The sequence below is a fragment of the Canis aureus genome, chromosome 1, assembly GCF_053574225.1.
Source record: "Canis aureus isolate CA01 chromosome 1, VMU_Caureus_v.1.0, whole genome shotgun sequence".
In the NCBI taxonomy this organism is placed as follows: domain Eukaryota; kingdom Metazoa; phylum Chordata; class Mammalia; order Carnivora; family Canidae; genus Canis; species Canis aureus.
In genome coordinates this window covers 85,733,135-85,760,039 of record NC_135611.1, presented here as the reverse complement: position 1 = coordinate 85,760,039, position 26,905 = coordinate 85,733,135, and the positions used below count along the sequence as shown (strand labels likewise).

Here is a 26,905-nt window from a genome sequence, read left to right as displayed (position 1 = left end):
TATAGTTGCGATAGTTGCTATTATAGACAAAATTATCCTGCCACTTTGGTCCGTGGTTCATAGCGATCATATTTTTGTGTGAGGGAGCCATAGTAAAGGGTAGGTAGTTGATCTTCATTAGGTAGAAGAATCATTTTATGTAAGAGTCTGTTTAATACCCATTTTAGGAGACTCTGAGTCCTAAAGGCCAAAAAGGTAATAATGGGGATTCATGAATAACTTTATACTTTTGATGAAACAAAATTTAAATTTACCTTATAAAAGATTGCACAGGATCTGCCAAGTTTTTACATTAGGCTGAAATTGTATCATGCTGATTTTATATTATGCCGGCTGATTTTCAGGCCATTTTGGTCATGTTCATATAATGTTCTTAGTAAAAATTGGAAAGACCATATTGACAATTATTTTCTCAATACATTCCAGTAGTTGTAATCATTCAAAACATGGAATCAAGAAATGACAATAGGAATGGCTTAGTGGTGACAGTTTGAACCAGATATTTAGGAAAGGCCCTTGCCAAGGTTACCCAAAATCTTTTTTAAGGAGGCTTTTTCACCATCACACAAATAGTACATGCGCTGGATTCTTTTCCCTGATTTAATTTAGCTTAATATTATAGATATAAAGATGTCAGGAGATAAAGACACATATTTGCTACTTTTTGTATTTTTTCTCTCCGCTCTCCCTCAACACATTGACATAAAACAGTTCTTCATTCCTGGAACTTTCCTACCTTGGCCTTGATAATCATCCTTTGTCTACTTTTGTTTCTCTGAATGTCCTGTTTTCTTTGATAAACCCATTGTTTTGTTTTTCGTTTCTTGTTTTTTTTTTCCCCCTTAATTGGGTGTATTCCCCAGAATTAGGCCTGAGCCCATCTCGGGGCACTCATTTACTCCAACTGATTGAACCAGCCCATATGCTGGTAATTGTCAAATTTGTATTTCCAGTTTGGACCTCATTCTTCAAGCAGATAATTTTCCCTTTCCTTTGGAAATCTTGTTGCAAAGTGTATCACCATGTCGGAATCAGTTCCTATGTACAATAGTATGTGTTCTTTGAATAGAAAGTGATAGAAATTACCTCCCTTATTATACTAGGAAATAAATTGTTATTACTGACACATACAGAAGTTCATATACAAGCACACCTTGGGAATGGGAGTTGAATATTTTCTTTTGTTGTTTTATTAAAATCAAATTTTAAAAGTATGTGAGATACTCTTCTTTAGTCTTACAAAAGATCAAGGAAACCTAGCTGCAATCTTGCAAAATTCTGGAAGAAAGCAATTATTTTTCAGATACCATTAACTTAGTTAATACCTTGTATCTCCTTGTAGATGAACATGGTCATGTCCCTCCTGGGGATGTTCTGTCCAACACTTTTTGATTTATTTGCTGAATTGGAAGACTACCATCCCCTCATCGCTCTGAAATGGTTACTGGGACGCATTTTTGCTCTGCTTTTGGGCAACTTATATGTATTTATTCTTGCCTTGATGGATGAGATTAACAACAAGGTAAGTATTATATCTGGATTGTTCTTGGCATCCATGTGTTACATTCCCAGTCTCCAGGTTGCTAGAAATGCCTTTGAAATCTGTGATGTCTCCATCTTTGTTTCCATCACTTTGCATTCTAGATTGAAGAGGAAAAACTGGTAAAGGCCAATATTACCCTCTGGGAAGCCAACATGATCAAGGCCTATAATGCATCACTTACTGGAAATACCACAGGACCACCTTTTTTTGTGCATCCTGCAGATGTGCCTCGAGGACCCTGCTGGGAAACAATGGTGGGACAGGTAATATCACAGAAGTGTACGGCAATTAATGGATTCAAAAAGAGTAGAATCAATGATTTCTTCCATACATGTGGCCTATTTTTTTTTATTGCTTAATAAAAAAAACCCCTAAGATTTATTGAAGATTTACCAGGTGCTGGTTGTGAATTTCATATATATTATCTCATGTGGTCCTCATTCCATCTATTGAGGTAAGTACTACTTTTACACCTTTTTTACAATTGTGTTTAAAGAGAGGATATTTTTAAATGGTGTGAGGAGAGCTTTACCTTCTATTTGTGTTATAATAAAGCACCTAGATTTAGATACAGGCTCCAGTGAATATTTAAATGGAACTCCACCTATTATTACCAGTTTTCATTAAAAAAAAATAGGTTCTCAAAAAAAAAATAGGTTCTCTTGGGAGCACACACTAATACTAATTTCAACAATGTCAATTTTTGTCAAATACCTGTCCCTTAAGTGTTAAAGGAAATACTATTTTAAGTTAGTTGTTTTCATGACGATTATGTAAATGGCCCCAGTCCAAGACTACTGGTGTTTTACCAGAGAAAAGAGGCAATGTTTCGTATGGCTTTCTGCCCAACAAGGGGAACCAAATTAAGCAAAAACAATAGCAATAAGCTATTTCATGTCTCCTATTTCCATCCATATACAAATTTTACTTTAGAAAACCTTTAATTTTATCTCATTAGAACTGACATTGCTAATGTGCATTTCATAAACTGATTTTGGACTTTGGTTCATTGATGATGAATAGATACTTTTAAATATGTCATCATGCATCTGCCTGCCTATTGGGCAATATAGTTCAGTTTCAGCAGAAATGTGGTACTGTGGAATTATTTGAATAATTTTTTGCTGTGTACTTATTTTTTGTAATCTAAAAGGAGAAATTGAAAGTATTAGTCTTATAAAATGGATGTAACTTAAACAATTGTAGATATCATTAGATGCCCTTATGCTCAATTAGATGCTCACCAGACTTAAGCCAATCAATTGTGATTTTAATTGTGGAAAAAGAATAAGAAAAATGTATGTGATGCTAGATACACATCATTGAAGACTGTGACTGTGTCCAAAATGTGTGGTATGATTAAGGATTTTATTTCACTTTATTTTTAAGCTATCAGGGGTCAGATAAGCTCCTGTATTTCCAGTTACATATTATTAAATACTCAATTTTAAGACATGCACATTCCATACATGTTCATAGAACATACTATGTATGAAATAATAAATGAAATGAAAAGAAATGAAATGAAATGATATGATATGATATGATATGATATGATATGATACGATATGATATGAAGGCTGCCTTTACTTAGGAGAGAGGTGTGCTGATACAAGGTGTGAGTAGATGGGGTAATGGCCCTTCAAAGATGTCCATGTCCTAATCCTTGGAATCTCTCTGACTATGTTACCTTACATGGTAAAATGGTCTTTGCTGATATGATTAAGTGAAGGGTTTTGGACAAGGAAAATTATCCTCAATTATGTGGATGGACATAATGAAATCACAAGTAGGGACAAAACAGTCAAAGTCAGAAAAACTAGCTGTGACAGTGGAATCAGTTTGGAGAGATATGCTTTTTAGATGGATAAGAAGGGGCTGTGAGCCCAGGAGTGCAGGCAACCTCCATAAGCTCGAAAAGGTGGGGACACAGATTCCTCCCTGATGCGTACACCTTAATTTTAGATTTCTGACCTCCAAAAAGTATAAGAAAATAAATTCATGTTGTCTTAAGCCATGAAGTTTGTGGTAGTTGTTTTGGTTTTCGGGATTTTTTTAGATTTTATTTATTTTAGACAGAGAGAGCATGAGTATGAGCAGGGGAAGGAGCAGAAGAGAGAGGGAGAAGTAGACTCCCTGCTGATCAGGGAGCCTAATGCAGGACTCCATTCCAGCACCCTGAGATCATGACCTGAGCAGAAGGCAGATGCTTAACTGACTGAACCACCAGATGCCCTGTGGTAATTTGTTATAACAGCAACAGGAAATGAATACACCAGAGTACATAGTGTTCTTCTGGGTTTCAAGCATCCCTGAAGTGATGTCTGGTCATGGTGCTTTCCACAACTTATCACATCTAGGCTGCTCCTTGAGTCTTCAGCTTAACTTGAAAGAAATGAAAAACTAGGGAAAAAAAGTTTTTTTTTTCAAAAATTCAAAAAAGTTTGAGATGTTCTCTTCTATATATCCTAGAATGCAGACTGGCAGGTGGGCTAAGAAATCTTCAACAATCTTGATAGAGCAGACTATAAAGAATAATATTGAGGCTGCTACTTCTGAGGAAAAGGAAGTGATTTATTAGATAAGAATGCCAATGCAATCCAGGAGGATAGTTATGTCTTGTCTCCAATTACGCAGAAGCTTCTGTGTTGGTCTGGTGTATACAGATTTAAAATAAAAGGAAGGTCACTTATTTGATTCTTCTTGGGATTTTGCTGTTTGTCTTGTCCTTTAAAGAAAATCCCATCTTCAGTGCTTTTACTTGCTTCATCATCTTTCCTCACTGCCCCCCACCCCTGTCTGTTTCACCTTCCTTTCCCTGAAGGAGCATTCAATACTTGTGGGAAAGTCTGCAGGAGCTGGCCCAGAGGTGTGGTTTTGAACAGAATGTTGATGAGGGAGTTGTAGAGTCCATGGGGACGAAGTATCCTGAGTACTGGAAAGTCTGGTCTTTAAGAAATCAATATCTATATCCATCACCTAGAAACATTTCATTTAACCATTTAAACAAACAAAAAAACTGACTCCAAGGGTACATGTGTGGCTCAGTCAGTTAAGCATTCGACTCTTGATTTCGGCTCAGGTCATGACCTCAGGGTCGCCAGATCAAGCTCCGAGTCTTGCTCTGTGCTCAGGCAGAGTCTGCTTGAGATTCTCTCTCTCACCCTCTGCCCGTCCCCCAACTCATATATGCTATCTCTTTCAAATAAATAAAACCTTAAAAAAAAAAAAAAGTGACTCTAGGAGAAACAGTAAAGGCATTTGCTTTGCATGTAATGTTGGAGAAATTACACTCATTCATTGTTCCCTAAGAACATTCCAGAAGTTTCCTCTACTCCTCCATGGATGCCCTCTGCTTTGTGTCTTCAAGGATGATATGAGATTCAAACCTCTCCGTCTGAATATAAGATAATTTGGCAGTTCCTTTATCCCTCTACAGAACCTCAAGATGTAGCCCATCTCTGATGGCATTTGAGAGGTAGGCAGGGAAGCCACCCTTGGGAGATTGCTATATAAACCTATATATTGAGGTGTGTATTATGGGGAAGGAGAAAGCAGCCAACAACTAAACAGAACAACAATGGCTAACATTTATTGGATGCCTATAATGTGCCCTGTGCTGTTTCCTTGAATTTTTAAATTACTCTTTGAGATAAGTTATATTACTATTTTTGTTTTTCTGGATGAGGGGGCTGCGACCTAAAAAGCTAAAATAATTTGCTCAGCTTTTAAAGGCAGTCAGTGGCAGGAGTCCAAATTTAACCTACATAGTCTGATTAGAGTTTGCATCCTGGTCTATAGTGCTGAATTGTTTTTAGAAACATAATGAGCATTAGCACATACTCTCCAAATTCCTGCCATGGAACATCTAGAGTCTGGTGGTCCTTTGTGATGCCCCTTGACTGTATGTTCTTTTCTGCTAATGACTCTTAGGTTTACTGATCAAAGTTGCCAAGACACTTTAACTAACTGCCATGAATAGGAAGCTCTGAGGTGTGGGGTGTGGTGCTCAACAGGAGACCTGTGTGGAGACTATGCTTTCATCCTGACTAGCCTGCTAGGGATTTGGATTGGTGCCCCTGAGGTGGCCTGGGCCACTTTTTGGGGGATTCTCTTTCCTATAAAGCATTGTATTCTTTCTATGATTTGTGAATAAATCTTATGTTTTGGTATAATGCTTGAATCCTCTTTTGGCATTTTATATGACAGAACACTGCTTGAAAAAAAAAAGGATTTCAACCAGTGGGATGAAGAAGTTTAGGAAGATGTGGAAGACTTTAAAATGGCTCTGAAATTTTCTCTTACCTGTAAAAGTCCTCATGACATGGTGATGGAAGCTAAAAAATATCCCTCATCGCCTACCTCTAATTGATACTAGTTATTAGAATCTGAACTCAAATTGCCTGGGGAATGAAAAAAAAACAAGAATAGAAAGAGAAAAATTATAGCCAGAAATAACTGCAGGAGTTTGCTATCATTCAATCATTTATTCCATATTTATCGAGTGCAAGTCGAGAGCCAGGTGGCATGCTGGATACTAGAGGTACAGTGGGCCCAAAGTTGCCTGGTTCCCTCACTTTTGTGAAAACTTCAAGTTTTTGAAGAGAGGAGGGGAACAAAGCCATTAATTAATTATGCAAAATTTGCAAATTTATAATGATAACAAAGTACTACAAGAATGAAATGCATGGAATCTGAGAATTTTTAGGGAAGCTCACCCTTGTCAGTGAGGTGAGGGAGACTTTCCTAAATCAGTGGTGTGTATTCGTTGGCATAAACTGAGTCAAGAGGTGAAGTTACAATGATTCAGTGGAGTGAAGTCCCATGCAAAAGCCCTGTGACCAGAAGAAGTATGGAAGATGAGGATCTGAATGAAATCCAATGGGCCTGGAGTGAGAAAGAGGGATGAACAATACTAGAGGAATAGGGGGAGCTAGACAGGAGTCTGATTGTATAGAAGCTTTCAGATTATGCAGGAACCTTACACTCTCTTGGCCCACCTTTTACTCCATCTGTTCTACGGCAAGCCACTGCATGCAGCTGTTACCTGACAGCATCTCAGCTGAGCTGTATGCATACTCCCCATCTGACCTTCAAAGTTTCTTTGTTGTCATCACGTAGGGGTGTTAATACACTTGGGGACATCCTTGACTAATGGGAATGGTTCCTGATGAAGGACCATCGATATGTCCCTCTTCTCTCACCAGCATGGACAATTCTGAGGCTTATTCTATCAGCTTCTCGATTTCCAGGTGGGTCCCAGAAGAAGAAGACTCACTTGCCCCTGCACTGACAGATTTTAATAAGCTCTTGGGCAAAAGCTTTCCTTCCTTCTGTTTCATTCTTCCCAACCTCCTCTCCCTTTCTTTGACACCACTTCCCAAAATATACTGCCAGCTTATAAGCCCTTGTCACAGGTATTACTATTGGCAAAAATTAATATTAAGTTTTAAAATTTGTATTTTTAAGGTTTTAATATAATAATTTTTGTTTGGGTTATATTTATGTTTTAGTTACCTACTATTTATGACAGAATATAGTAGTAGCAGTTATCTTTTAAGAATAAGGCATGTTAAAGTTAAAAGAAATATGAGATAAATTATATTTCATACAGTACTTGGAAAGATCAAGAATCATGGAGGTGTACTAAAAAAGAAAAAAAGAATCATGGAGGTGGTAGACAATGATCTGGTGTTCAGGAAGTGTTGCTCTTAAGTATGAGGCTGGAAATCAACCTAATGACTGCTAGTCAAACGGCCCTTTGCCCCATTAGAAAATTTTTTCTTACTAGTTATTTTGGAGGGGGGATTATATAGGTAGTTCAAAATAGAAACCAAAAGACTTCAGAAATTATAGAAGAACACTAGTATTTCTGGCAAAAAAAAATTATTATTAGATATTCAGTGTCTGTAATCTTAGGACATAAATTATTGAGAAGGAAAAGAAAAGGAAAATCAGAGGATCATAATGAACATTTATAATTGTGTGTCTATTCCTATATTTATCACTTATTGTCATAGGGGTTCCACAAGGAAATAGTGAACTGTCCCTCTAGTCCACAGAACATACCCTTTTGCACATAAATTTAAGTCCACACCACTGAGGTAACCAGTTTATAGTTTTCCAGAACTTTCTATGCATATATGTATACATATATGCCTATATATATATATAGGAGTTTTTGTCAATAAATGAGTTCATACACATATCCTATTTTGTAAATTTTAAAAAAATCCATTTCTTTTTTTTTTTTTTTTTTTATTTATGATAGTCACAGAGAGAGAGAGAGAGGCAGAGACACAGGCAGAGGGAGAAGCAGGCTCCATGCACCGGGAGCCTGATGTGGGATTCGATCCCGGGTCTCCAGGATCGTGCCCTGGGCCAAAGGCAGGCGCCAAACCGCTGCGCCACCCAGGGATCCCAAAAAATCCATTTCTTATCAGAGCATAGCATTTTAGGACTTTTTAAAGTTTACTGAGGTATGATTCACATACCACACATTCCACCCATTTAAAATACATAACTCAATGGTTTCTAGTGTATGTTCCTATTTTTCAACATTTTAATTGACTGTATATTTCCTTCTGAAAATTTCATATTTGTGCCATTTACCACTCTCTTTCCTTATTGGATTGCCCATCTATTGTCGGACTGATTTACAAACATCTTTAGTATTAGGAAAACTAATCCTGTGTCACGTATGCCGTTTCTCAAAGTTCATCTTTTTAACTTTATAAATATTGCTGTTTGCCAGATTAAAGCTTTACACTTACGTGTGGTCAATATATTCCTGGTTGTGTTTCTCGTGTCATGCCTATAAAATCTTCTCGGTAAGGAGACTTTTGATACAGTGTTTTTGGAAGTAGAGATAATTACTTTTAGACTAATAAAATAAGAGTGAAACATTCTTCACTTGCTAGATGTGCCTAACTATTTTTTTAACTATTACTTGCTGTTTCTAAGCTAATACTATGCAGAGGCATAACAAACCTGGTCTCAATGCTATGGTCATTTGAAGGGAGAAATGCTCACTTTAATCTGGATAATATCTTGACAGGAATTTGTGCGGCTGACTGTTTCTGATGTTCTGACCACTTATGTCACGATCCTCATTGGGGACTTTCTCCGGGCATGTTTTGTGAGGTTTTGCAATTATTGCTGGTGCTGGGATTTGGAATATGGATATGTAAGTATAATACTCATTTTTCTCTTGTCAGATTATCCCTTTGTGGTTTATCATTTGTACATCCTATGCCAGAACTAAAAATTAGGAGGTGGGACCACTTGTTAGATGTTAATAAATGAAGACCAGGTGTCAGACTTGAGCATCACAGTTTATGATATTCTAGTAAAGTGAATTAAAGCAGTGGACCTCAACTTGTCCATGAATATGATGAACGCTGTCAAGCTGGGACCCACAGCCAGCCCCCTCCACATGAAGCTTGCTGACACTTCTAGAAGCCGGGCAAGATGGGTGGTATCAACTGCATATTCTATGAATTCTTTTGAATTCTACTAAACAGACTCCCACAGTTAACTGTGCAGTGCATTGGGCGATAAATGGATCCAGTAAATAGGGTGCTTGTTTCATAGAGCTCACAGGCTGAGAAGAGCTCAGTGGAGAGACAAGCAGGGGGCTGTGGAAGTTTTGAGGAAGGCCCAGGGTGCTGAAAGGTGGACCTGAACTTGAGCAAGTTGACTTCCTTTCCCACAGCAAGGACACAGGTTTTTCTGAACCACACTGGCGTTGACTTCATTCCCAGTTCAGCCTCTGTGCACAACCTCTGTTCCCTCCCCTACCCCACAAAGTTCAAGTGAGACAACAGAACACATATCACTCTTCAGTCTCCCCCATTCCCAGGTGATCATTGTCCTTCTTTTGCATCGCTAACAGTCATCGTGGGAACTAGGACCTGAAGGGTGGACTGTAATCTTTTGCTTAAAATCCTCCAATGGCTTATAAGTACTTAGAATGAATCCCAAATCCCCTTCTAAGGCCTTATAGGATCTGGAGTTGTTTTTGTTTTTGTTTTTGTTTTTTCCTTTCTTTCTTTCTGAGCTCATCATCTACCACTGTTGCTTTTGTTCTTGCTTTGTGAAGTCCATAAACGTTGGAACTCTTTCTTATGCTCAAACACAAGACGATTCTTGCATCTATTCTAGCTGGTATTCCGTGTAGGGGTGCAGATTCCTAGAATTCGGCTTGGCTGATGCCTTCTCATCAGTAAGGACTCAGCTAAATATGTCACCTCCTTCGAGCTCTGTTCCGTCCTTCCCATCTAATGTAGCCTACCAGACTCTCCCTTCAATGCCCTGCTTTATTTTCTTCATGTGGTGTATAACTATCTGACATTTTCTTTTAAAGATGTGCTTAAAATCTATCTCCCTTCCCTCTGTTGGAATGAAAGTGCTATGCAAACAGAAGCCTTGACCTCCATGCTGACAACTATGCTCGTCACATGGCAGGCATTATCTGCTGACTGTCTGCTTCAGTGGTAAACCCATCCCCATGCCCTCTAAGTCTCTGGGCAGGTCCTATGCTCAGAAATGTTTTCAAGACACTGGGCTGGATCCTCAGCATGGCTATCTGACTTTGAGATTGTACCTTTAATTAGGTCATCTCTGTCATCCTCACTGAAAGTGCCCGTGGGATGAGCCAAAAGTGGTTAGGTAATGCTCTTTGGTGAGCGCCCGTGAGGTAATGCTATGGATCCAGGATGTTATTGTGCCTTCCCATTCCCTGCTATGAGGTATGCAGTTGGCTTGGTTTCATTTCTATTTTCCTTGTCTGATTCAGCTCTTCTGAGGCAGACATAAAAATTGCCATATCTTTCTTAGGCCATTGCCTGGCTTATGCTTGCCTTTTATCCCTTACTGCTTTCTTCCTAAGTGCTAGAGAATTTTGCTTCAAATATGAAGTCAATAAAACATGACCTGGATGCATAAAAGCTGTAATTAAATGACTGTAATTTATTATTTATTGAGTGCTGACAGTGCTCTTGGGTTAGTACAAAGTACAGGAAAATAGACAAGTTCTTGTTTTAGGTCACAGAGAATTTTCTTCCATGTGACTTTTGGAAGGCTCCTCAGAAAGAAACACAGCATCAAAACAAATTTTGAACAGTAAAGGGTGGGTGGTGCATCTTTGATGCTGATCCTATTATCATTGGCCCATCAGTTAGAGAGCTGACACAGTTGAGTGCCTACTAGGTGTGAATCAGTGTGAGCAAACCTCTGTGCCAGGTGATAAGGGGATTCAGAGATGTAAAAGATGTAAGCTTAAGGAGATGTTGCAAACTTGGGCTCACTGCCTAGATTCAGCATGTATTTTCTTTGTCTGCAAAGTGTTTTCATTTGTTTGTTTTGGTTTTTTTAATAAGCTCCTATTTTAAAACTGGAAGTTTTACATTTTAAAAAATATGGATTTCTTGCTTTTCTTGACATATTGGAAGGGCTGGCAACATTCAATCCATATCCCCACCTGGGAGTGATTGGCTGGAGTGAGAATCCACTGCCCTGTACAGATGGAATATTAATCCACTAATTCCTCACACTCTTTACAACCATTTAATCCTGTAAGCTCTCTCCTTATCAATGAAGAGCAGAAAATGTAAATGCTGTAGGAGGAACCAACACTACATGACTTTGGGGGTGGAGGGAGGGAGGGAAGATGAGAGGGAGAAAGTGATAGAGAGAAAGACAGAGACAGATCAGAAATGCAAAGACTCAAAGACGTGCTAGAGGAAGAGGCACTTGAGCTAGTCTTGGGGAAAGGAACAGAATTTCAAAGATCCAGTGGAAGCAAGGATTCTCAGTGGAGGGACCAATGTAAGATGGGGCCCAGCAGGTGCAAAGTATGGGCAGTGCAGGCAGAGATGCAGAAATCTCAGCTGGGGCTGTCATAGAGGGTAAGAAGCTGATGAGAATGTTTCTCTAATATTCTCCTGGATACCCTAATTGAAAATATATCCATAGAGTACCTGTCATGAAGTAAAGAAGACAGAGAAGATACTTTTGAGATGTCTTTCAAGAATCAAAGAGAAAGATGTGTCCATTTCCACACCCCAAAAAATTCTTTTTGAGTTCCAAAAATAATAGTGGTTCATTATAGAAAATCTAGAAAATCTAGTGTAAGCTAAACATGGAAATAAAAATCACAGGCAATCTCACCATTAAGTAAGCGTTACTTATTTGGATTACTTGAGTCATAGAATATTAGTGTTTATTTATATGTAAATAATAAAGTACTATGGATTTTTATAATATACATATTTTTATAAATTTTTTATTAAAAGGTATATATATTTAATAGCTGGTTACCTACTTTTTTTCCTCTGTGACCATTTCCCTATGGCCACAGACTTCATTTATGATAGTTTTAAATGACTGTGTGATATTCTATAAACGAACAAACTATAATTATTTAATTTTTATTGGCTATCAGTAAAACATCTAATTTTTAATTATTATAATAAATGTTGCTCTTACATTTATTTATATGCACATGGTTGAATATCTTCACAGATAAGTTACAGTGGTATGCACAGATAATTTCCTTTTTTAAAATAAAGATTTTATTTATTTATTTGATTTTTTTTTAAATTAAGTAAGGTTTGTTTAATCAACAACTTTTTGAAAAAAATCAATGCCAAGTAATCCTTTATCACAATGATAAAAGGCAAGCTTTTGAATATTATGGCTCTTTAAGGATCATGTCTGACCCATAGAATTACCTGCTACTGCACAGTAGCTAAGTCTTAAAAGTAGATATGAAAGATTCCAAAAAACACAAAACAAAACAAAACAAAAAAAAAAAAAAGAAAGATTCCAATACAATGAAATTAACAGAATTCCAATTTTAAACTTTACAACAACTGGTCAAGTGAATAACATTGAATGAATATTTAAACTGAGGTGAATTGAGAGAGAGAACACAAGCAGGGGGAGCAGCAGAGGGAGAGGGAGAAGCAGACTCCCTACTGAGCAGAGTCTGATGTAGTGCTCCATCCCAGGACCCTGAGACCATGACATGAACTGAAGGCAGATGCTTAGCGGACTGAGCCACCCAGACACCTCCACAGATTATTTCCTTATGAGAAATTTCTCTAAGTTGAATTACTCAGTCCCAGAGAACATACCTTTAAAATGAAATCCATTCACTTTTATTACAACAGCTTCTGTAAAAACTAAACTTTGCTGACTCTGGCATCAGATTCAGTGATCCATGGAATATTAACGTTCAGTGGAATTTTAACATAATCAAGCATACATCCCTTTATTTCACATCTGAAAAATTGAAGGCTTGTGTATTGAAGTGAGCTGCTTCTGTTTGTGTAGCCAGGGACTAAACAAGGGCAATGAAGTATTTTTCTGGACACAGCCATTATGTTAAAAATGCTGAATTATATACAGATTGTATCAGAGTAAATTATATTAGAAGTGACCCTGTATATTTTTGCAATTATAAATTTATGGCTAAAGTATTATGACAATAAACCTATAAAGATGGACTAAGGTGGGAAAATTGATGGCTAGGAGCAGGCTGTTAGACCACGTAATGTAAGTTAATCTTTCCTAAGGCTTCTCCAAGCATAGCAGACAGTTCTCAATGTTTCTTAAGTGTTCACTGACTCATAGAAAGTGGAATCGTTGCTCCCAGGAGGGATTTTAACCACCCAGATTCAGCATGACTGTCCTAAAACCTCTTGGAAACTCTGGGTTTCCTGCAGTAGCTAGCTCAACACAGAATGTCTTAACTTTCAGCTTAATTGTGTTGTTACTGTCTTTGCCATTTATTAATAAAATAAGTAGCAGGGGCTCTTGGGTGGCTCAGTTGGGTAAGCATCTGCCTTTGACTCAGGTCATGATCTGGGGACCCTGAGATGGAGCCCCACATTGGGCTTCCTGTTCATCAGGGAGCTTGCCTGTCTCTCTCTCTCTCTCTCTTTCTCTCTCTCCTCCTTTCCCTGCTCATGCTCTCTCTCTGTCTCTTTCTCTCAAACAAACAAATAAAATCATGAAAAAAAAATTTAAAAATAGGTAACAGATATCTAAGAAGAAATAGAATTGAATACATAGCATGGAGTAGAATATGTTGAAACAAATTAAAACCTCACCATCTTATTTTAAAGTTATATTTTTAAGGTGGTCTTTTTAAGATTTATATAAATGGAAAATAGAAGAGATTTCCCTGAGATCTGATGAAAGATTATCCCTAAACAAGAGCCCTATGACTAACAGACCATAAGACTAGATTCTATGTTATATTATATTGTATACTTTCATGTAGTATTTATTATATGTGAGAACTTCTACAAAATACTTTGCATATATTATTCCATCTAGTCATAGCAGCAACACTATGAGGTAGATTTTTTGCTACCTTACAGGCTTAAGCGATGTTTAATAATTTGCTTAAAGACAGATAGCTGGTCAGTGGTGGAGCTAGGACTCACCACTCCTATCTAATCGACTTCAAAGCTCTCAACCAGATTTCAGTCATGTTGAATTTTCACTGTTAACGCTTAACCCTAGAAATTTCAAGGACTCTGTCAAATCATGATTCATGAGCCAGTCTGTGGCATTTGTAACTCAAAGCACTCCCAAGATTAGACAGGTCACTTGCAATAATGGAGTTACAGGAGGGATTGTGATAGAGAATTAGAAATAAATAGGTGTTCTCTGGCTGCGAATGAGACATTATTTAGCAGTCCAGGATGATGTCATGCTAAAGGATCAGTAGGAAATCTTGAGTATCTCATGAAGGGTTGACTGCATGAGGAAGGGGACAGCACAGTCTGGATTTGAAATTCCACTTGAACATTGGTTGGAGTCTGTCTGCAGCAACAAGGGGTGGGTCATCCTAGTAGATGAGGCTAGGACTTGTCCTAGATCAGTAGGTCTCAAATTTGAGGGTGTACCAGAATCCCCCAAAGGCATGTGAAAACACAGTGTTTCTGATTCCACCAAAGCTGGGGGCAGGTTCTGGAGAATTTACTTTCCTAACTAGTTCCCAGGTGGTGCTGCTGCTTTTGGTCTGGGGACCATGCATAAGAACCATTGATCCAGAGTGATTTTAGATGTGAGAAGTGAGATTCGTACATCAGACAGGACGTTGTAATGATAGAATTCTCTCTGAGATATTTCATGATAGCCACAGGTTAATGATCTTTCTCAAATGATGAAACTTACAGAGAGGATGGGTTTTCCTAGGCACTTCAGTCCAATTCCAAACATCTGTCTTCCCTATGGATAGATGACTGACTCTCACCCACCACAAGATCCAGAAATAAAATAAGATAATTTTCAATCCCTTGATTATTATAAAGTTATTATAGACCTCAGCCTAAATCCGAATGGGATCTTCTTTGGCTAGGGCCTAAATAGCTTATTAGGGATGAGCGACCCTTAGTGACTTTGTTATATGCATCTCATTTGAATAATTTCATTTCTCAGGTTTCAAGAAAACCTATTTCTCCCCAAGCCTCATTTACCTTTAAGCTTTTTATGTTTTAGAGGCAATTAAGCATACATATTACAAAATGATTTACACTTGTATTATTAAAGCATCGCTTTTAAAACTTTAAAATGCAATATAATCTCATGTTTTTATTAAATCCAACTCTAAAAGAAGGAGCATTGAATTTGTGTGTGTATATGTGTGTGTCTGTGTTTGCCTTTCTACTTTCTTTTTTTGTTTTTTTAAATTTTTATTTATTTATGATAGTCACACACACAGAGAGAGAGGCAGAGACACAGGCAGAGGGAGAAGCAGACTCCATGCACCGGGAGCCCGACGTGGGATTCGATCCAGGGTCTCCAGGATCACGCCCTGGGCCAAAGGCGGGTGCCAAACCGCTGCGCCACCCAGGGATCCCCAGCCTTTCTACTTTCGTTTGATGTTTAGAGTGAGATTTTCTGAGTTTAACTCATACAGCGTTCAGTTCCATTTCTAAAGTGTTTACAGAGAAGCAATTCTTTAATAACTGGGTCTGATTTTTCAACCAATTACAGATCTCAGATTAGAAAAGCATCTTAGAAATGATCTAGTTCAGAAGTTGCCGGACTTTCTCTGTAAAGGGCTGGGTAGTAAGCAGTTTCACTTCTGCAGGTGTGATATTATGATATAACAAGAAATATATATTTTGGTCTCTTATTTCCAGCTCCTGGCCAGCGCTTCTAAACCTTTTTCTAATTCTCTGAGCAATATAGGTGCTAGGATCATATTTTGTTCCAATATTTGGTCTTTGACCCTGGTTCCTGATACAGAGCCCCTACATTCCTTGGGTTTTCCTGGGTGATAGGAACATTGCTTACTCTAATGAGGCAATGCCTGGTGACTCCTGGGTAGCATCAGGATGGGGGATGGTCACCAAAAAGAGCAGGCTGTTATTAGAAGCTTGAAACTTTCAGCCCCATTCCTCCATCCTCTGGGGAGGGAAGAGGGGCTAGAGAATGAGTTAATAATTGATCATGCTTACTGAAGAAGTCTCCATAAAACTCCCTGACCTATGGGGTTTGGAGAGCAGTCTTGGGGAACCGAGTCCTTAGCCTGTAGAGTCTGCTCTTACTCTGGACAGTCAGTATCAGAACAGAGATAAGCGGTAGGGCATCCAGCTTAGGTCCACAGGGAACCTAGGCATTGTTTGGTATGGAGGTTAAAACCCACACATCTGTGTCAGAAATCCTGTGAGAAGAGTAGAAAACCCGAGGTTTTGCTTTCAGGTGGCCATTTGGTCACTGTGCAAACTTTTAAACTTTCCTATTTAAGTGCCAAAGAGCCACAAATAACAAATCAACAAATGAATGCAGCTATTAGCTAGTAAATCTTTGTTTACAAAAACAGGTGGCGGTCCAGATTTGGCACATGGGCCATAGTGTGACAACCACTGACTGACCTAGTTCATTTCATCAGTTTTATCTGTGAGGAAACTGAGGCCTGACAAGATAAGCAGCTGGCCCAGCTCATCCAACTAGGACATGGCAAGGCAAAGTTTAATACTCAGGTGTGAATCCCAGACAAGTGTTTGGACCACAAACCCATTTGGTACACTGGGAATGCCTTATACCCATTTTCTTCATCGGGTGAATTTGTGCATCAAAAATGACATTCCTTCTGTTGTCCCTGCTGCAAACACTGTATGCGAATGAGGCTTCCCAGTATCTTTTGTGTTTTTCTAGACACCTAGTTATAAAAATATCTCCAGTGGTTTTGAAGAAGGTTATATGTTCATGAGAGCAAAGAGAATATATTTCTAAAAGGTTGATTTTTAAAAAAAATTTTACATAGTTTGGTGGGTTAAATCATGGCACCATTTTAAAGAGGCCAAAGATGAAGGTTTGATTCTTGAACTGACACACAGTTGTTCCAAGGCCACAGATGGCACAGGCCACCCAACTGAGCATTTGTCATATGTGTTCTGTGAGCTTAAAAGGCATCAGCGGGGAGAAAATGGGTGGTCCAGAGCAAAGCCCTCCTGGGGAGGGAGAAAGACTTAAGACTCAGAATTAATGTTTCTAGAGATTAGAAGCAGTTTATGTTTCTCCATGAGGAACTAACACACTGCTTTCATTGTGGATTTTTAGAACAAAAACTATTAACCTAACCTCCTCACGTCTTGTGAATGTTATGCTTCTAGATAATCTGAGAACCAGCAAAACCTTGTTTATACAATCCAGGTCATCTTTGTCCTGCTTATTATAACAGGGCTGTGTATTATTTCATTACATATTGTCTTATCATTTTATCTTGTTATTTAACCATTCTTTCTGTTTACGCCCTGAATCTGTTACAAGGCATATGATCCATATCTTTCCCAAAGTACTGCTGCCTTTTGGAGAAAAAATGACTTCAAGAACTCTTGAGGCAAAGAATCCAAAAGCTGTGAAGGTTTTGTTGGGGTTCCAAGTCAGGGAACTGTTCCATCTTCTTACAGATATTTTTTTGAGAGGGGATGTTTCTTGGGTTTGAGAACTGTTGAGATCCATCACACAATGAGTATGCAGGTTTAAGTGTGTGTGCATGTGGTATGCTCTGTGTGTGTATGTATGTGTGTATTGGGAGGGATTTATTATGGGGATATATATGGTCTGAAGCCACTCCTGCAGAGGCCAAGATCTAGGACAGGATTAGGGACCTGCCACTCTTTTGGTCTTTCTTTCATGGTCTTCTTGGTGGTCTCAATTCACATTTTTTAGCTTTTTTCCTTTTCTCTTATTACCTACCAGTTGGTTTCCTATTACTCCCATTGATAGACGCTTTCCTTCTAGGCTGTCTGATGTGTTACCAGGAAGCTTTTGGACAGGCCACCCTGGGAGATCCCACCTCAGTTCCTACTGGTGGGCACTCTGCACAAAAAAACAGCCCAGTGTTGCTGCCCTAAGCGGGATGGTATTACCTAGGAGACAAACACTGGATATTGAATTAAAAACTTCTTAAACTTCTATTCTATTTCTCTATATTTATTTTATTGTAAAAGAAATTCACATTTTTGGAGAAAAGTTTTAAAATACGCAAACTTAAGGAAGGAAACAAAAGTCATAATTTATCACCTACCTATAAGACATATTAATTTTGTTGGTCATTTTCAGGTCTTTTCCTTATGTGTGATTACATATTCAGTGGATAAAAATAATGAATGTGTAATTTTATATCTTTGTCATTTAACATTAACTCCTAGTTTTCTCTGTATATATAAATATTCTTCAAACAGTGATTGTAATTAGGTGCAATCCATATTACAGTATAGATATACTATATTTACTTAACCAATATTGGATATGTAGATGGTTTCATCTCTGTTAAAATTTGTCAGAATTTAAGATCAATTTGTTAAAACAAATTCCTAGAAGTAGACTTACAGGGTTAAAGAGAATGAGGTTTTTTTAAGCTTTTCATATATATGGCCAAATTGTTTTTCTAAAACGTTGTTCCAATTTTTCCTTTCCCCAGCCATGTAGGAGAGAGAGCCCGCTGGTCCACATTTTCATAACATTGAATGGCTGCTTTAGAAAATGAGACTTACTGTGTTATAAAGGGTGCTTTATTATTTTATTTGTTGCTGATTATTTATTATATCAATTACTCTGCTATTGTTGCTGTAAGGAAGCAGTTGAGAGCCTCGCCATACATGCAGAAACATGAAACCCTTGTCTTTCAATTTTCACCAGTTGATATGCTAATCCAGTGAATGTCTGTGTCTCCTGTAGCCCTCGTACACTGAATTTGACATCAGCGGCAACGTCCTTGCTCTGATCTTCAACCAAGGCATGATCTGGTAGGTCAGCTGGTGGACAGCATATCACTTGTAGAAAAGCGTCAGTGATCATTATTACATAAAGCACAGTAGCCTGGTGTCAGAGAAGTCCCCGGTCTGGTCTAACTCAACAATTGCCTTTGCAAAGTAGATTGCTAGGAAAAGCTATATAACATATATAATATACAGTATAAAACATATATAATATATATTGTATATATGTCTTAGAATATATATATATATTTCATATACTATATTTATATAATATAGTATATATAACATATGTTATATATAATTATATATGTTATGTAATATTATATAATTATAGTACTATATGAATATAGTATATATACATATATATTTTTTCATATCTTAACTCTTGGTCCTCAAAGACATCTGCCTGTTTTGCAGAGCATTCCTTTATCAAATACTGGGAGACTATTTCTACTTAGTAGATTATTTGAAGACTTTTATACTTTTGTATCTTCTGACTCCAGGGTCTAACAGTAAAACATTAATGATCCCATAATCACATGTAAAGTGTGAAATAAATTAATGTAAGACCCTTCTGAGGAACTTAATTTCTTTTGTCATTATTGAGTATATTTAGAGTACAACTTGTTGCGACTTTTAAAAATAATATCTTACCAAATCCGGTAGTTCATAGAGATGAAACACATGTTTTAGGATGGTCAAGCTAAAAATATGATCTTTATTTTGTAGCTTGCCTCATAGGCCATTTGCACATCAGAATTATGTCTTTTGATGTACAAAGGATTGTCATATCTTTTATTAAATGAAAGCATTTTCACTGTAAAGCTTGTCAGGTTAAGACGAGCTGATACAGTAGAACTGTTTTTGAGTTTAAAAATTGAACCACAGCATGTGATTCATCTGGGGACCAGGTGGTCTTGGAAATCTGTCGCTCTTAACTAAGAACACCCAACACACAAGCAGTTGCAATTGAGCTTCTTTATCCTACCCACACATGTTTAACATAACACTGTGCCACTGACCACACCATTGTCCTATAAACAGGTACCAGTAACTCCGTTCAAGTTTTGAACAAGCTTTCCCTATCACTTAAATCCTTCAACTGTAGCTGGATTGAATTATTAAACCATTGCAATACTGGACCTCTCTGCAAATGTTAAAATGATCTTGCTTCAGTAATATAAAGACCATAGCCATGCCAGCCATGGCAGGCCCCATCATCCTGCCTTGGGGGCTGTCCATTTCCTGTGCCTCACTAGGTCAATACATATGAAGGAAAAACTATAAAAATATTATATTCTCCATTATCAGGTATGTTTAAAAATTCAATTCCTGTCCTCTTGCTTTTTAAATTTTGCAAGTTATGGCTCATGCACCCAGAGAATCATTAAAGAGTGAAATGTACCTTTCATTCTCCAAGCAGGGAAGAAAGCCAAGGTGGCCCAACATATGTCCACCGGCAGAGAGAGTAAAGGGAGCAGCTTCTGTGAGTTCTGGATCTTTTATTTTCTGGAGGGGATTGTGCTGTCCTAGGAGAAAATGGCGGAACATTGCACCCAGAACAATGAGAAGCCATCACCTAATATTAGTTTTAAAACTCCCTGGCTTTTACACAGAGTGTCACAAATCCCTCAGGCCTGGCAGGTGCCATTTGTGCAGACATATGCTGCATGTCTGTTTCTTGTCCTTTCATAGCTAAGTCAACAGATTGGCCTAGAAATTCATTTTCGTTATCAGAAAAGCTGTTGTAATGACTGGACTGATTGGTTTCACTTACCATTTTGCAACTATTTAGTCCACTATTGTTCATGGTGAAATTCTTAAATATCTACACATCTCCCTCCTTCTCCCATGGGCAGAACTATTATCAAAATCTCTCCACTAGCCCTGCACTATCGCTTTCTATGTATTCATCCTTTAGATACTGGTCAAGTCTTACTTCTTGGTAGTCCGAAAAGGACATTAGAAAGTGATGGTGTCTTTTGAGTGCAGAGATAATCACACACTTAGGAGAGTTTCAGAAGCAAAGGAACTATTATTCACCTTCAGATCAACCCTTGGTACAGATGGTCTTTTCCTAACCCCCAGGAAGTTAGTGAAGGAGTAGGAATGTATTGTGGTGGGCAAGGTGTGGGAGTGTGTATTCTAAGTGCAGTAAGCTCCCCTGCATAAGGGGACTCACACGTGGTAAGCTACTATTTTATGAGGTATGAGTAACTGATACTTGACTTTGGCCATACAGAAACAGAAGAGTATGGGAAGTTTGCACTCAATTCCATTGGTTACTGACTGGAGACATTAAGTTACTGCTTTAGAGGTTTCTAATTAGTGGAGGTTATTTACACTGATGCCAGTAAAGCTAAACTTTATAAGTAAAATCCATTTTGTCATGAAATTGGCTGATATGACCATAAACCTTTATATTATACACTTAATTTAAAAATGGATAGCGTAGGTTTTTTGTGATCATATTTTACAATGATGAACACACATCATCTCTCTATCTTAGTAGGGTATAGAGGCAGCAGAGAACACAGTGAGAGAGAAGATGGGTTTGGATGTTGCTCTAATGCTGTCCTTTGTATAACCTTTCACTAGTGTTGTCACCGTCTGCTACCTCATTTTCTTGGTTGATCAAATGTGAATAATTTACCTGACATGTACCATGTCACTGGAGTAATAAGGAGAGCTCAATAAAAGAAGCTTTCATTTGCTTTGATCTTCTTGGAAGAAAAGCACTTTATAAGGCTAGGATATTATAATGATCTTTAACTGACAGATGATGGAATCAAGTCTGGGTAAGGGACTTAGTAAGCCAAGCTGATTAGTGAGTCACAAGCAAAGACAGAATGAACATTAGGGTTCAGATATCAATGTGTATGGATCTGTTTTTCTAGGTTATAGTTCTTGAGCCATTTGTTCAAAATGCCCATGTGTTATTTATTTTGAAAATCTGAAATTTATTTATTACAGATGCACATACATACATGTGTACATATATATGTGTACAGACGAGTGCATGCAGGCATACACACACAGATATATATGTGTATATGTATATATACATATATGCAAAAATATATGTGGCTTTAGGCTAGTCTAGGTCTTAAATTGTACGGAATTGTGTCTGAGGACAAACTAGTTTGTGCAGCATTTAAACAGAACCTCCAAATCTTAGTGGCTTCCAAAGGGAAAAGTTTACTTCTTGTGTACTCGACATGCCCAATGTGGGTTGGTAGAGGGCTCTGCTCTTGTAAGTTACCCTTACTGCCGAGTCCTAGACTAGCAAAATAGGGTCCATATGGAACATTGCTGGTCAGGGAAGCAAAGACAAAAGCCACACAGAGCTTTTAATTTTTCTATTCAGTAGTGAGACACCTCATTTTAATGACTATTTCATTGGCCAAGCCTGACTTTTAGAAGGGAGCAAGTATAATGACTCACTGGCATCTCAACATTACTAATATTGCCATTTGAGAATATAGTGTAGGTGCTATGTAATTCTGGCACCTAGCCTGGGACAATCACTCATTTGCTCTCATTTTTGAGATTCTAAGTTCTCTTTTGCTATCCTGTAGCAAAGATACCCTGTCTTGTTCCAAAGCCTATCTTCTTACTTTTTTTAGTTCATACAATTTCTAGTTTAGAGCAGTTTTGGGTTCACAGAAAAACTGAGTGGAAAGTACAGAGCATTCCCATCCCCTGATCTCCTTGACATGCACAGCCTCCCCTACTAAAGGCATCCCACACCACAGTCTGGTGCATATGTTACAGTTGATAAACCTGCATGGGTATATCATCACCTGAAGTTCATACCATTAAAAAAAATCATTTAACTTCCTTCAGCATCTCTGGTCCATTCAGTATGCTAAAATATTCAGATCTGTTGTGTGAAATCCTACCAACAGGACAATCCAAATTTTGGCAAGATTCCACTTTTGAATGAAATAGTTTAGTGCTGGTCTGCATAATTTTATTTACAGAAATAGCAGAAATTAGTTTCTTCATCTAACTCACTCCCTACCCTCCCTGTGTATTATACCAAATTTACGTTGGATTAGTTAAAGCAGCTACTCTACATATCCAGGAAATATAAAATGCTCACCCTAACTAGAAGTGCTGAGAGCTTTATTATAGCTGGGACAGTTTAAAAGATACGATTCTGCTTATACTTCTAAAATAAATGCACATGTATCCTCTTTTTGTTTTTGGACCAACACATTGCTATTAATATGGTTTTATGATACTAATGGATTTTCTCATCAAAGAAAATTGAAATTTATTTTGTTGAAATAACCAACTAAGCTATCAAGTAAATGCGATCTTACCTAAGTGCTTCCTGTTTAAAAGTGGCATTTAAAAATAGCTTTTAAAAATCAGATGTACAAAGCAGTGGATTTCCAGGACAAGCTGAAGTAAGAAAGTAAACAGATTAGGTTAAATTAAATGAATGTGTTGAATTTTCATATCAAACACATAAAGTGTCCTATGGACTGTTAACAAAACACTGTCTATTATCGGGCCTAAGTACAACAGCTCTAAAACACCATCCTAGCTACATAGCTAATAAAGAATAGCATCAGAAAAAAGATAAGCTTATTTTAATTTTTTTCTCTTCCATTAAGCAAAAATTAATTAGCCAATGAGAAAAGTAATTAATCCAGATTGTGCAGTGTATTTGAGTAGAATGGGTGGTTTTAAGAGGTTCTTATTACTATTTTTAAAAATTTTTAAAAACACTTTATTTACTTATTCATGAGAAACAGAGAGAGAGAGGCAGAGACTTAGGCAGAGGGAGAAGCAAGCTCCACGCAGGGAGACTGATGTGGGACTTGATCCAGGGATTCCAGGATCACGCCCTGATCCAAAGGCAGACACTCAATCGCTGAGCCACCCAGGTGTCCCAAGAAGCCTTTATTAAAAAGAAGTTAAATTTTTAGGTTTATTAATCAGTGATTTGAGTATTAAGGGAAATCCAGCTTATCTGAGAAGTAGGAGGAAGAGAGAAGTAAATACATGTGATACACTGTTTTCTCTGGTGTTTAAGTTTATTAATGAGAGCAGATACAGTTAGTGAGCAGCATAATAACTATGAAAGAATCACATAGCAATTCCTGGATAGTGGGGGAGACGGTAAAATGGGCATAGAAGATGGAAATTGACCAGCTAAGTTTATTTATCAAAGGATTTGTGTGTTGAAAGTGGCACTACGTTTTCTGCCTTTAGCAAATAAACATGGTATAAAATAAACAGGTGCTGTGTGACTTTGTTATGAAGAGAAGAGTCGAATTGAGCAGAGCCATGTTTTTCCTTCTAGGATGGGCTCCTTCTTCGCCCCCAGCCTCCCGGGCATCAATATCCTTCGACTCCACACATCCATGTACTTCCAGTGCTGGGCCGTGATGTGTTGCAATGTTCCTGAGGCCCGTGTCTTCAAAGCTTCCAGATCAAATAATTTCTACCTGGGCATGCTACTGCTCATCCTCTTCTTGTCCACCATGCCGGTCCTGTACATGATTGTATCCCTCCCACCATCTTTTGACTGTGGCCCCTTCAGGTTCTTGCTTTTGAAATTCCATCTGGGTGGTTTTCTTCCAGGCATGGAGACAGGAATGGTCGCTCCCATGAGCCTTGCCTCCCTCCCCCAAACAGTGGCATTTTGGTCTATAGATACTGATTCTTTGGGCATGCAGGCTCATTAGGTAATATGGAGAATCTTAGGCAAGTTCCATCAATTTTCTTATTTGGGAATCATAAAAGGAATCAAAAATGATTTGAGTGCACCCAGGCTCTACCTGGGTAGAATATGGACAATAAATCTGAGCCATAAGTGAGTAGCAAAGAGCAAGGTTTGATTATGCTATGAGGAGATGTGAAAGTTTTCCTGATGCTAACCACCACATTAAAAAATCAGAAGATTTGCTATGTCATGCCAAGGAGAAAATAATTAATCAACTAAAAGATTATTCCACTACCTAGGAAATGTGGTCATTATTAGACAATTATGAATATCAAGTGAGCCACACAATTTAGAATCCACAATACTACTTACTAGTAAAACAATTGAAGATGCTATTCATCATGGACATTCTCCCAAATAACAAGGGCAAATCACTCACATCAGTAATAAAGAGCCAGGAAGTCTCTCTGCTCTAAGCTGAAATGTACTTCTCTCCAGGTCTCCAGGACCAAGTTCCAGCTGTGACACTTAGCAAGAAAACAAAATCCTCAGGATCTGGGGAATTGATATTTCATTCCCTAAATAGGGCCTTAGAAATGAATCTACCATGTGCACCTGGCTGACTCAGTTGGTTAAACATCTGACTGTTGATTTTGGCTCAGGTCGTGATCTTGGGGTTGTGAGATAGAGTCCTGCATTGGGCTCCACACTGGGTGTGGAGCTTGCTTAATATTCTCTCTTTCTCTTAAAAAAATAAATAAATAAATGAATCTACCATAAGTCACCTCAGCCCCATCCCCACCCCAGAATCTCTGCCTATCAAGTCACTGGTCAGCATGCATTTGAATTATTTCTCCTTTCCAACAAAAGAAATGCGAACGTAAAAAGCCATGTGAATAACAAGCATGAGCCAATAATGGCTACATGCAATTTCCTCGTCATGCCATCAGACCCAAGTTATGAAATTAAAGTCAAAAGTTTCACTGCCCACAGACTTAAGAGGCACTTTTACTCTAAAAATAGTTTGCTACGGGGGGGAAAAAAAGGAAAGAAAACGTTAAGCCAGCGATAGGGCAAAAACTACAAGAGTTTGTCATACTCAGGAAGCTGATGTTGACAAATCCTGATCACTGCCGAACACCCCCACCACCGTGGGCTGAAATAAATAATGCAGACAGTGACATCTGGAGACAAAATATGAAATTGCAGCCTTGAAGGAGAGCTTGGTCTTAATAAATCTCTAATGACTCTCAGGGTACGAGGTTTACCAGATAAGCCATTCAAAGACTTTAGTTGATTGCAAATTACTCACACTACTGAATATCCAAGTTGAGTTTTAGATGTGCTTTGAACTTTCCAATTGGAAGTCGATACTTCTCAGAAAAATGTATCAAAGGAAAGGAAACCCCATAATGTCCACGTGGAGCTGGATAGGTGCATTCCTATGAAAAATATAATTGAGCTAGACATGTACCACAACCACACAATTTTAGCTTCCTGAGCCTAACTCTTCTGCCTCTCTTTGTATCACGTACAGTTACTATGAATTTAATGAAAAAAAAATTAGTCTGTATCTAAGGCATCGTACCTGATTTTGACCAAGAGTGTCCTAATTGGAAAACTTAGGCAAAATTTCTGCATATATATCACTATTTTGCATTAATCAAGAAAATTTATGTATTTTCAGTAGCATGTCAGGAAAAGATTCCTCTCTCTTATTTAAATAGTCTATTTCTCCTGTCAGTTTCCTCATTTGGGAGCAAAAGAATGTATGCTTCATTTATTTGTTTGGACTTAAAAGTTTGAAAGGGTTGCTCTGGACTAGGAATGAGGTTAGAATGCATGTATTAATAGGAGCCTCATGGCTGGGCATGAGTTTGGGGTCGTTTGCTCAGTCTGCCTAGTCTGACCCTACATGGTACCTGGGTGGGCAGCAAACATGCAGTTGAGGTAGGTTAATGGATGGCCACACCCCCACAGGGGCACAGTGATGGCTAATCACTCCCAGGTACGGGTGATGTTCTCACATATATATATAGTATATATAGTAAGGCTACTATACCTTAGAAGATCCACTCTGTAAAGCAATCTGATGACATATCTAGCTTGCTCTGGTTTCGTAAGACCTGGCTAGGGAGGGTGAATTTTCCAGAAAATTATTCCAATAGGCTATTAAGTGGATTTACCTTAAACAGTTCAACAATTTGCAAACTACTTATTCGGTGTCCAGATGAAGAAAATTCTTCTAATTGCTCCACCACATTTGCTGACACCATGTTTCTCCCTCAACCCCTCACTAATAATTCCAAACAATTTATAATTCTCTAGATTCTCACGTACTCTCCTTGTTTGCATCATGGGAATTATATTTTTATGTATTTTCATCTTATTGCAAAGGCATTATGTAGTTTATCCTAGGACACTTGGAAATTG

The 26,905-nt window shown here is 38.0% G+C and overlaps 1 protein-coding gene across 1 annotated transcript in view; it reads left to right on the top strand.

Annotated features, from left to right (window-relative positions):
• The window catches only part of TMC1 (transmembrane channel like 1), a 138,295-nt gene that overhangs the window by 99,624 nt on the left and 11,766 nt on the right, over positions 1 to 26,905 (top strand). Inside the window, exons 11-15 of the mRNA XM_077856722.1 lie at positions 1,343 to 1,522; positions 1,645 to 1,806; positions 8,601 to 8,729; positions 18,752 to 18,819; positions 24,110 to 24,349. Coding sequence (XP_077712848.1) covers positions 1,343 to 1,522; positions 1,645 to 1,806; positions 8,601 to 8,729; positions 18,752 to 18,819; positions 24,110 to 24,349 — 779 coding nt within the window. The remainder of the gene's footprint in view (positions 1 to 1,342; positions 1,523 to 1,644; positions 1,807 to 8,600; positions 8,730 to 18,751; positions 18,820 to 24,109; positions 24,350 to 26,905) is intronic.